The 11,425-nt window shown below is 36.1% G+C and overlaps 1 protein-coding gene across 4 annotated transcripts in view; it reads right to left on the bottom strand.

Moving 5' to 3' along the window:
- Window positions 1-310: 310 nt before the first annotated feature.
- The window catches only part of dazap1 (DAZ associated protein 1), a 41,605-nt gene continuing 30,490 nt past the window's right edge, over window positions 311-11,425 (bottom strand). For 2 of the 4 annotated variants that reach the window (XM_038285516.1, XM_038285511.1), the window contains exons 12-14: window positions 6,846-6,938; window positions 6,368-6,409; window positions 311-579 (exon numbers count right to left, since the gene is read on the bottom strand). In XM_038285516.1, coding sequence (XP_038141444.1) covers window positions 407-579; window positions 6,368-6,409; window positions 6,846-6,938 — 308 coding nt within the window. In that variant the 3' untranslated portion in view covers window positions 311-406. The remainder of the gene's footprint in view (window positions 580-6,367; window positions 6,410-6,845; window positions 6,939-11,425) is intronic. The other 2 variants (XM_038285523.1, XM_038285530.1) reach the window with 2 other exon arrangements.

Consider the following 11,425-nt stretch of genomic DNA (forward strand, 5'->3'; position numbering starts at 1 on the left):
TTTTTTTCCATTTGCGTCCACCATAAATATACATATTCAAATGCGAGTCTCTTTACATATAAGTCTCTGTGCTAGTGTTTCACCAGACAATCAAAATTATTGCGTAGTTTAGGTCTACTATAAAACGAGTGTGGGGGAAGGTGAGGGAGAAAAAAGCAAAAGTTTCTTTATGCTCAATATTTTTTTAAATTATGCAAAACATAAAAGAAAAACTTTTTTTTACCTTTAAAATTTTCTGGAATCCCTGTTTTCATAAAAGATTTCTTTTTCAAACTGTGGTAATTCAACATTCCTAACAAACAATCCAGTATTTCATTTGAGCAAGAACACTTATTTCCCTGACTTTTTTTTTTTTTTTTTTTTGTAGTTTCTGAACTTTACACCATGGACCACAATTGGACGGTGGTCAGCGTCGATAGGGGTGGAAGCCCTGTACGTTGTGGTTCTGCCCTCTGCCGAAAGCGCTCGCCGTGGGTTGAGGGGCAGCAGCAGGCTGTGCTGTAGGAGCTCCATACGTGGCGGCCGTCTGGCTAGGATCTGCAAAGTTGTGGCCAAAGGCCGTCAGGTCCTGACCGTAGCCTAAAGACACAGCAGGAAGAGGGACGTCAACATGTGAGATCCTGGAGGATGTTAGAACTCCTCTAAAACTCTTATAGAAATAAAGAAACATTAAGGAAAAATCCACCACTCCCCTCTTACAGTTATTTTGATCCCTGGTTCTGTTGGAAGTAAAAAAATATGTTTAAAAAAGGAAACAAAAACTGTTTTAATTCCACTGTTTAATTTAGAACATAATGTTTTTCAGCCTCCTCTAAAAGATGAATGATTTTAGTCCCAGTTTTATCAGAGTCCCTTTATAAACCCTTTAAAGCCTCAGGCCTTCTACTGCTCCGATTTAAAATTAAAATCTATGGCCTGGCAAAGTTTTCTAAGATTATAATCAGGACTGTTACTATAAACTTTTGCTGGACGATAAATTGTCCCATTAATTATTTGGATAAATTATCATATTTTCATTTGGTGTGAATCCAAAGTTCTGCCAAACTACAGCTGTCAGATTCAGTTTCCATTGATTTTTATGAATCTCAGCGAGCCTTTCTATGTCTTGCTACTCCTCAGCAACGAGTCTCATGCTACACTGGCTATGCTAAGGAAACGAACAATGAGGGGTTGAGACCAATGAACTACGTTGAAACATTTTGTCATCCAAACTAAAGGAAAATAAACCAGCATCTAAACATAATTTATTACGATTATTTATATTTATAATGTAATCGATTTTTTATCATGTAATTCATTATTTTATTAATTCTGAAAGGTCTAATCAGGATGCCTTAAATGTTTATAACTATTAACCTCAATTTTAGCATTTGGATTTCATTATATATCCTAATTATGGTTTTAAGTGTTTCAATTTCGTAATTCTAGGAAATATGTTTTTAACATTACGCAAATACCATTTCTAACCAAACTACACAATGGTTTTGCACCTTCAGATGTTTGTTGATTTTTGCATGTTTATATCCAATTTTAACTCCTGTAAAAGCACTTTTTACAAGCTTAGTCTGGGCGATTGGTTAGCAGTTCAATATTACTTTAGTTGAACATTCCATATTATTAACAGTACAACCAATTTAACAGAATTGGGCCAAAATGCATAAACATGGTGTGAAGAAAACATCTAACTCAACACTTAGGAGAATTTACATCCTTAGCACTAACTAGAAGGTGTTTGTTAGTGTTAAGGAAATGTGGCCAACTTCGAATAACACTACATCAGCTTAATGAACTATCTCTTTATATGCCTTATGGTCTAAGTTCAATTCAATTCAATTCAGTTTATTTATATAGCGCCAAATACACAACACATGTCATCTCAAGGCACTTTATGATAAGTGGATCTCATCTTTTAAATATTTAGAATTTTTAATTAATTACAATGTTTTATAAACATGATATTCACTACATAAAAACTGGCCCTCTAATTGGGATTTAATCACAAAAGTCTTGTTTTTCTTTATACATAAATGGAAATTGGAATAATGCTCCTTTTAAGCTCTTGTTGTAAATCACAGGAGATGAATGACCAACGGATGGTTCCTGACCCATTAGTATCTGTTCTACACCAATATAAACTGCTCTTTCCCACATTTGTACACAAACATATGTGCACATTTATTCAGAAATGTGTAAATAAGATGTGTTTATATAAAAAAGTCACTTACGATAAAATTCTTTCCTAGACAATTTTCTCTAATTGACATTTCATAAGAGGTGCTTCCAGAAGTTAAAGGACAGGAAAGGAAATTGCAGCCAGCTCTCCACTGCAGAATGGTTCTGTGATTATTAAACTTTTTTAGTAGAGAGAGAGAAGATTTTAAACACTAACCACTTTAGCCCCCCCAACCTATTTCTGAGGGAGCTGAAAGCTTTGAATTCTATACTAGCATTCATGCAAAGATCAATTTAGATTTAACACTATATTACTAAATTAGCCTATATTAAATATACTGTGTGATTAATCCCCCTTTATTCAGTCCCTAATCTTTCACAGATGTTACAATTACAGCTAATGTAACTGTAGTCACTATTTAAGCTAGCACCACACTGGACTCAGCAGTGACATTAGCATTAAGCTTCAAACTAGATTATATTACAATCCATTTATAACAAAGACTCTTCATGTTTGGCTCAAAGCGAAGGAATCAGCTGAGTGAGGCAGGTGACCCCCTGCTTGCACGCTGCGGTGCATATGGGTTGATTGACAGCCACTGCTACAACCTCCAAGTTTTAGGCTATCTCAGAACTGTTTCGCTGTAAAACCAGAATGCAGTAAAAGATTATGGATTACCTACTTTACATCATGGAATATGGTCAGAAAGTAATTTGTTGGCATTTTTTTATTACTCTAAATAACAAAAAGTTACAGATTACAGCTTTAAATAAGAAATATTTAAATAAAATTACTGAAGCGCAAGCATGTTGAGATCTGGACTTTGAGCAATTGCCTTTTGCTTAGTCTTTATCAAAGAGTTTATCAAAGCTGTAGATTTACAGAAATGCTTGTGATAAAGGTTCTGCTGTGTAACTCTATTTGGGTCAAGCTATAGAAGAGAATGATCTTGCATCAGAGAAACCTATGTTCAACAGAACAACTGGAAAATGCAGAGGATTTTCTGACAGCAAATCTAGCCAAATGTATCACTCCTCTGCCACCCTGTTTGACAGCTACCATACATCTTTAATGTTGATATGCCACGAGTCATTTTTACCTTACCTTTTTCATCTGCCTTAAAGTCAAATAAACCCACTTTAGCACAGAGTAAGAGTAAATCTAAAAAATACTCTATAACCCCTCCAGGACATACGGTCAACAAGGTTTTATTTCTATATTTTAGTTTTGTTGACAATGACCTTTATGTTGCAGAGGAGAAAAGTAACAAATGGAACCTAAAGGTGGTTATAATTGTTTTCCCACACACTGCTTCTGAGATTGACTAACTTTCTGACCTAGGGTTTATTACAGGAATGAGTAACTCTAATTTAATGCTTTTTAATGCTCTTAGAAATAATTTTAATGCCATCAACAAGTACACGTTGAAAGGCTGCAGCCATGTCCCGAATTCCTCGTTTCCCAAACGTTTTTGTTGAAATTTGCATTTTTCCCATTCCCTAGCTTTTTCTCTGACTCGAGCTTCTTTTCCCAACAAAAGGTTCTACGATCAACCGGAAGCAGTTACGCGCAAATATATTACAATATATCTGATAAAATTGTTTATATAAACTTTTCTTTTTTTAATAAAGAATTTTAAATGCCACTATTTAATGGATCACATTTAATGGATTTTGATGCCAATTAATAGCCTGACGTAGTCCGACTCAATTCTAGTCAGAATATGAGTCTGATACTGCTCCATAGAGCTGTGATTATGGGGCGTGTTTCGAACGAACCAGGTAAAAAAATGCCTCTGCACTCAATTGGATAGATCTACAACCAATAAGAGCAACGGAGTGCGTGACGTATGTTAAGCGAGGCATAGTTGTTGTCCACAAAAATCAAAGCGTGCAGTTTCACGCCTAGAATAAGAAGATGAGACTTGATCGCGTTTCTCTGTTCCTCTTTTAAAATTAATTTGCTGTCGATATCTTCTAGAACAGACCTAATAGCAGAATCTACTCACCCAAACTCTCCAGCGGCAGCCATTATTGTTGTCACCCTAGCGCGCTTTGGTCACGTGGTTGATTACGCTACTCTTGATCATCTGTCCATCTTCGTATAAAGTCCGCCCTGACAATTTGATTGGATCGCCTGACAGTGGGCGATAATACTCGCGCTACTATGGAGCAGAGCCAGACCGAACTTCCCCGAACTCAAACCTTGTGGGCGGGACTAAGTTCTGACTGGCACCCAGGCTAGCCAATTAAGGCCTTAGTTTAAAAAATAATAATTTAATGACTTTTATTGACCCACAGAAACCCGTTGACCACTCAATCACAAAATGAAACATATCAGCAAGTTTTACGTTTAGGCTCTCCCCTTACAAATACTGGCCATTTAGACAACTGTTATGTCAGGAGATGCCAAAAAAGTCCTCAAATGACAATTTCACTTTTTGAAGGAAAAAGTTAACCAGAGAAACTTGGAGCTATGCCTTCCCAAGCATTTTCTCCAAACCCAAATGCCATTTGTTAAAAAGTATGCCAATAACTAAAGATTAAGTTAACGGGAGAAAAGTGGAAGGAGGTAAAAAAGTTGTATCTGATGGGAATCTAACAGAATTTCTTAATCAATGAACTAATATGTGGCTTATTAAGCAGAAGAAAATAATTCTGGAGTCAAACAAATAATGTCTGCACATCAGGTGTTTTCTTAAACAAGGTTGTTTGCCCTCAAAATAATTGAACTCAGATGAATGAAAACAAGCCTGAAAAGAGAACAAAAATGATTGAAGGGAAAAAAAACAAAAACAGACGTTACCCTCTGAAGCTTTAAGGGGAATTTCTTTTTTTTTCTTTTTTTACATTGGGCCCTTGATTTGACGTTATTACATCGTGTTCTACTCACCCATATGAGTTTTGTGTAATTTGGAGCTGTTCTGAAGATATTCTGTTAGGTTATATCCAAGTAACGTCTTCCTATGGGCAAACGACTTGAAGGCACAAACTAAACTGTTCATAATTTATCATTTATGGTACACCAGAATTTATAACATAGAAAAAAAATAGAAATATAAAAAAATATAACCGCGGATGTCTGGGGTACAGTGATGTTATAAATGCTGGTGTACCATAAATGATAAATTATGAACAGTTTAGTTTGTGCCTTCAAGTTGTTTGCCCATAGGAAGACGTTACTTGGATATAACCTAACCAAATATCATCAGAACAGCTCCAAATAACACAAAACTCATATAGGTGAGTAGAACATGATGTAATTACATAAAATCAAGGGCCCAAAGTAAAAAAAAAAAAAAACGGCGTTCCCCTTTAATAACAGTTGTTGCTCCTTAGAATGGTCCAGCCAGTTTTAAGGTCTTTACATTATTTATGTCTAACTTATGGCAAACACGTTTGAGGATTTGGAGCCTTTTAATGTAAAATACAAAAAAAAACCTGTAAAAAAAAAAAGAAGAAATCTAAAAGAAGTTAATACCTTTTTTCCAGTGCTGTAGGTATTATCATTATTGGGACTTTTTCTATCTTTGTCATTTAAAAATCATTTGTTTTTCTATTGTATACTTTTTTTTATTTGTGTAATATATAAAAGCCATTTATTTTTTTATTGAAAAAACAAAAAAAATCTCAAACTTTTTTTTGATAGTCGTTTGTAGAGTTTCAGGTGGATTTTTCCCCAGTTTCAAAAACTGTAATTATTTAACAAACTAATTAATGTCAAAACTTCTGAACTTTAAAGTGGATCTAAAATATTTTGCGGATCCTGCATTATAAGCATAACACACTATAATTGATTTAGGCACTGGATGGCACCATTTCCCTGCAAAAACATGAGGGAAACACAGGAACAACTAAGAAAGGAAACCAATCTCCCTGAGGAGACGATTCAGATCACTGCATGAATGTCAGGTTTTGTTCCCCAATTGGTGGCCTGATCTGAAAGACTTTAGTTGATGGTTGGATATTTTCCTGTACTGGCAGCATCCAGTGACAAACAAGATTGAAGGTAATAATACATTTCCAAAAATAAGCCACCTAAAGAGAGCTACACAACTGGAGTGGAAAGACAAGAGAGAAAAGAGAATCAAAAATGCACAGCTAGAAAAAAAAAAAAAAACATTTTTTTGTAAGAGTGAGGGATCCCAACAGGACCAGAGAGAAGAATCTGTCAGAAACTCTAATTTACTGGTACCGTGGTCTCCTTTAAATCTTCTTTCCTTTCTCACCCCTTTAGCTATAATTAGAGACAGTAGATGGAGGGGGAAAAAAACGATGGGTGAACGGACTGCTGACGCATAGAGACAACTGAACCATGAACAAATTCTCTGACAATTAGATCATCCTTTTAGAAATCAGCAAAGCAATGCAGACAGTCAACAAAAAGGAGGACATGTTAGTCTTGGTATAGTCAAACCCCAGCCACTGCTTTGAGCTAGACGGCCCAATTCAATGTAAATTTCTTTCAAATTCAGTCAGCTGTGATCTGCACGATAGCCGTGCTTAACTATACAAGAGCAAACACAGTAATTTGTATGTACATGCAAAATGTACATGCAAAATACTACAGAGAGAGAAAGAGGCAAACAATTAAGCTGCAGCTCTGTAAAAAAAAAAACTCTAGTGAACAAATGCTTCTTTTTGTGGTTGGAGAAGACAATGCTGGCACCTACCTGCACTACATCCTCCCTGCTCATCCTGACCATAACTGTGAGAAGGACGCGTTGGTCCGTAGGCAGAGGGGTCCTGAGGGTAGTTACCCAAGCCTATCAGGAAGATGAGGAGACCAGGTTGACTGAACCCAGATTGTGCTGGCTGACTACTTTATTATAGTCCCCACACTAACTGACAGATGTGCACATCTAAAGTCATCATTGGGTTCACATCTTACTCTACTAGGCCCTTCTTTTCTGCATTGTCTGCTGGTTAGAAATGAAAGTGAAAATCATGCCAGCCTGGTCTCTGAAATGTACATTACCGCCCAGAAAGTAACTAAGGGATAGAAACATGTTTTCCCAATATAAACAAGAATCAGAGCTAGCAGAGCTAATGAGAGTGATTTTCTAAAGCAGTAATAAATGCAGCATTTTTACGCTAATGTTATTCTCTAAATGTTTTAGGAGAGTTGAAGGTAAACCAGTCTTTCTTAGGTTTCATTCTGTTTTTTTTTTTTTTCAAATTGAGCTTTATCTGCTTTGCTTATTAGAAAGAAATGCAGTCTAAAATGCAAATGCTTCCTGCATATAAGGATGCGTCGTCGCCACTTGGAGGCAGGCTAAAGCAAATCAAACTATTTAAATATGTGAGCTTTTTTGTGGTGCTGTTGTTGTTTTTCAGTTTTCCCCTGTTATAGAAAACCAAGATAATAAAAGATTAGGGTATAGTTTAAATAACATTTCAATGATAAAATATCTAACTGTCCACTACAGCTGTATAAGTTTTCGGTTTCTATCAACATCCATTTCCTCCATTAAATCTTGCAAAGACTAGATAAACGCATTGGTTCCCAAGGTACCATTCAATGCAAATAGATACCTTTGTCCAGTCATATCTAATTTTAATATTTTCAAAAGGAAATGCATAAACACAAATAAAAATATGAATCCTTTATAGCATTTAATCAGATTAATGTTTAACAAATTCCCAAAAAGGCTTTATAATGCCTAAATGGAAGAGTGTAAATCCGTATATTGTAATCTAATTTAAAAGCTTGTTTATTTCAGTAAGTTAATTTAAAGTCACACATTATAAAGATTATATAAAAAGAGCACAGAGGGTATTTAGCGAGCTTTAACTCTAATTTGTATGATTATGGCTCACATCTAATAAAAAAAATGTTATTCTTGTTTTCTGTGTTTTTACTTCACATATAGACCAATAAGAGGGGATTTTAAATGATTTTGTTGTGGCTAAAACAGTCATGGAGTAAAATATGTGAGGTAGAATTAAAGCATAATAACAGACAGCTGAGAGGAAGGAAAATGTGTGCTATAATGTGCATGCAACACAGGGGAGTGCATCCAAAGCCTATTCAAGGGTTTAGGGGGGACTGGTGAGGCATGGAGCTGGGACCAATGCCTCAGGAGCAACATTAAACAAAAACATCTAGGAAATGGGTCACAGTTCTTTGTGTGAAGCTACTCCTGAACTAGAGAAGGTACACAAAGTATCTAAACCAGGGGTGGGCAATTCCAGTTCCTAAAGGGCCGGTATCCTGAAAGTTTTACATCCTTCCTTTATCAAACACACCTGAAGCAAATGGCTGAGTTACCTCCTCAGTATGGAGTCAGTTTCTCACAAGTCCTCTCAATCAACTAATTACTCGATTCAGGTGTGTTATACAAAAGGCACATCTAAAAGTTGAAGGATACCGGCCCCAAGGAACTGGAATTGCCCACCCTTGATCTAAACAAACAAAAGGATTTTTTTTTTTCAATATTAAACTAATATAATTTGAATAATCAAGGTTCCAAACTCTAGCATGAGTGGAGAGGCAGAGAATCCAAGGTCCATTGTGTTCAGTGGAAGGTTTTCATAGTGAGTGATACTTTAGGGAGGCATATGATCTGTTGTTGTTGGTCTTAAGAGGTTTATGTAGATCAAGGTTAGCACAGGACTCTACCAAGGAACCTCGGAGAACCTCCATGCTTCCCTCTGCAGCCAGGCTTCAGGAAAGCACACCTTCCCAAACTCCCAATGTACTGATAGTTGCTTTACTCATATCTGTATTACTGTTCTAGATTTGCTAACAAACTGACCTGACCGAAATCCCTAAAGACTCTGGAGTATCGTTCAGACAGAGCAATCAAAGCAGCTGAGCCGGTGGCCTCCATGATCTCCATGAACATCTCAGCAGGACTACAGGCCAATTTTCCTAAAAGCTCCATTGATGAAGTTGTTTATGCAAAAGGAAATCCAAACATGTATGAGTGTATAACCTGTGTAACTCATGAATATTACATAACATACAAAATGTATGCAATAAAAATGTATAATGCTCATCGGAAAATCCTCATTTGTAGAAAAATTTTGGATTTTCGTTATTTGTAAGCCAAAATCATTAGAGCTGCACCAAAATGAAAACTCTTGGCTGAAACCGAAAACAAAAATCTGAAAAACCAAGGCTGAAAAAACGAAAACCAAAAAAAGTAGATCAAATATTAGAACCGTAGCATTTTTGGCTCTGACGTGTACTTAAAAAAATTTTTCTAACTCAAGGCATTTCAAAAAATCAATAACAAAAGTATCAAAATATTTATTCCCCACTGACATATTTTTGTTAAGTCCTTTGCTTTTAAAACACGTCCTCCAGAGATGGAGTGGCCATGTTCGATGTCAGTTTCCTTTCTGTGTCGCATTCTTTTCATATTCAGAATGCTGATGCCAACGTTTGGATTGCTATGGCATTTTATACCACTGCCCTGAGCGAGCAGTGATACTAATCTGTAGCATTTGTCTGCCGCACGCTCAATTGATAAACTCTACTCCGCTACCTGTGCTCTGCTTTAGTGTTTACTTTGCACGCCTGACAATGTTTCTGTGTGCTGGCTGTGCTGTTTGCTTGCGATCCTTTTCCTCCTGTGCTGGATGTTCCATTTGTCAGATGTTGTGCTGTGTTGTTTCGGTGTTAAATGTCTATCGGCCGAAAAATGCACTTTTCTGTCAATTTTCGGCCAGAAGTTTTCGTTACATAGGTACCAATCATCTAAATTAAATGGATTAACAAATCAAAATGTATTAATGTGTTTAAGTAATTTATAATAAAAAGTGTGAATTTATATTAACTTTTCCATAATATTCAAATGTATTACAATCTACCTAATGATAAGTTATTAAAACATACATCAACTACTCTGATGTATTTGGTGGGAAAAATTCGGTCTGGAAAAATATATCTCTGTAGAAAAGTATTTAGATCCTAAATGATCTAAAGATCTATGCAGTTTTGCCTCATTCATAAATAAGGTAAAGCATTGCAAGGAGTGAGCATTTGGACAATATTAATTTGACCCTCTCCTTTAAAAATGAAAAGTATTCTTGAATAGTATTAAACGTAGGAAGTACTAGATTATTGAAAAGAATACTTTCAGGAGTTAACAGAACATTAATCTTTAGTAATATGGGTACAAAATAAATACACTAAAATGAAATATTCTGCCAGGAGCTTTAAACTCGAAATTTAAAGATTTATAGTTAATTGCTGAAAATATTCAACATAAAAACACCACCGGCTTAATCGTTATTTTGCGAACATTTAAAGCAAAAATGTGGATGGACGCCCAGCGCAAGCAGGAAACACTGAACAAGATGGAGAACCTGCCATGACGGATAGTGGTCACATGACTGCTATAAATGTAAACTCAGCAGTTACAAGCAGCTGAAAGCAAAGTCAGAATAAAAATACTAGCAGACAGAAAACTGGATTTTAAAAGAACATATTTGATCAGATTTTATACTAATGCCACTGGTTGGAAAATTAAAACATCGCTCTTTATCTGATAAAGCACATTTGTTTTCTTTTTTTTTTTTTTTTTTTTTTTTTTTTTTTTTACAGTGTCCTGTCTGGCAAGGTGGCAATAAGAATAATTGTCTTGATGCCAAAAGGAGCCCAACAGATTTTACTTTCACAAGTGTAGCGGTATCGCAATTGCCATACCGCTCCACTTGTTTCATGTATATAAATTGCTTTATTATAATTATGCAGGGAGTTTTACAGTTCATATGGACACTGCAATGTAAGTAGAGCAGAAAAACAGAAGAAGAAGAAGGAAAAAGAAAAAGAAAAAAACAGGACAAAAGATGAAAGAAAGAGGAGATAGGAAGGAGACAATGACAAAACATTTTCAGTCTGCTTCAACACCTGTAATGAGATGGAGAAAAAAAAAAAAAAAAAGAAAAAAGAACAGCACAACCAAAAAACATGGTACGAGATATACAATAAAGCAAACACCTTGAAACTATCACTAAAGTAATATTATTAAGTCTGACATGTACTCTGTGTTACCTGAAGATATGAATGTGGGGTTACTGTTTGGAAGTGAATCTCTAAGTACCTGAAGCCTAGCACCTGTAGTTGTTTGTGAGGGTGAACTTGTGCATGTAAAGTTTTAACCATAGAAAAAAATGCTCAATAGTGGTTGTGGAGAGCCGGAGAGGCACACCCCCCAGAGCACTGAGTCCAGCGCCGGGAGACCCAAAGCCCCAGGCGCCCAAGGGGACCCCAGAAGCGAAGGCACCAAGGCGGGGCCAGCCC

Source organism: Cyprinodon tularosa, unplaced genomic scaffold (assembly GCF_016077235.1).
Source record: "Cyprinodon tularosa strain WSP-4 unplaced genomic scaffold, ASM1607723v1 ctg1053, whole genome shotgun sequence".
NCBI lineage: Eukaryota > Metazoa > Chordata > Actinopteri > Cyprinodontiformes > Cyprinodontidae > Cyprinodon > Cyprinodon tularosa.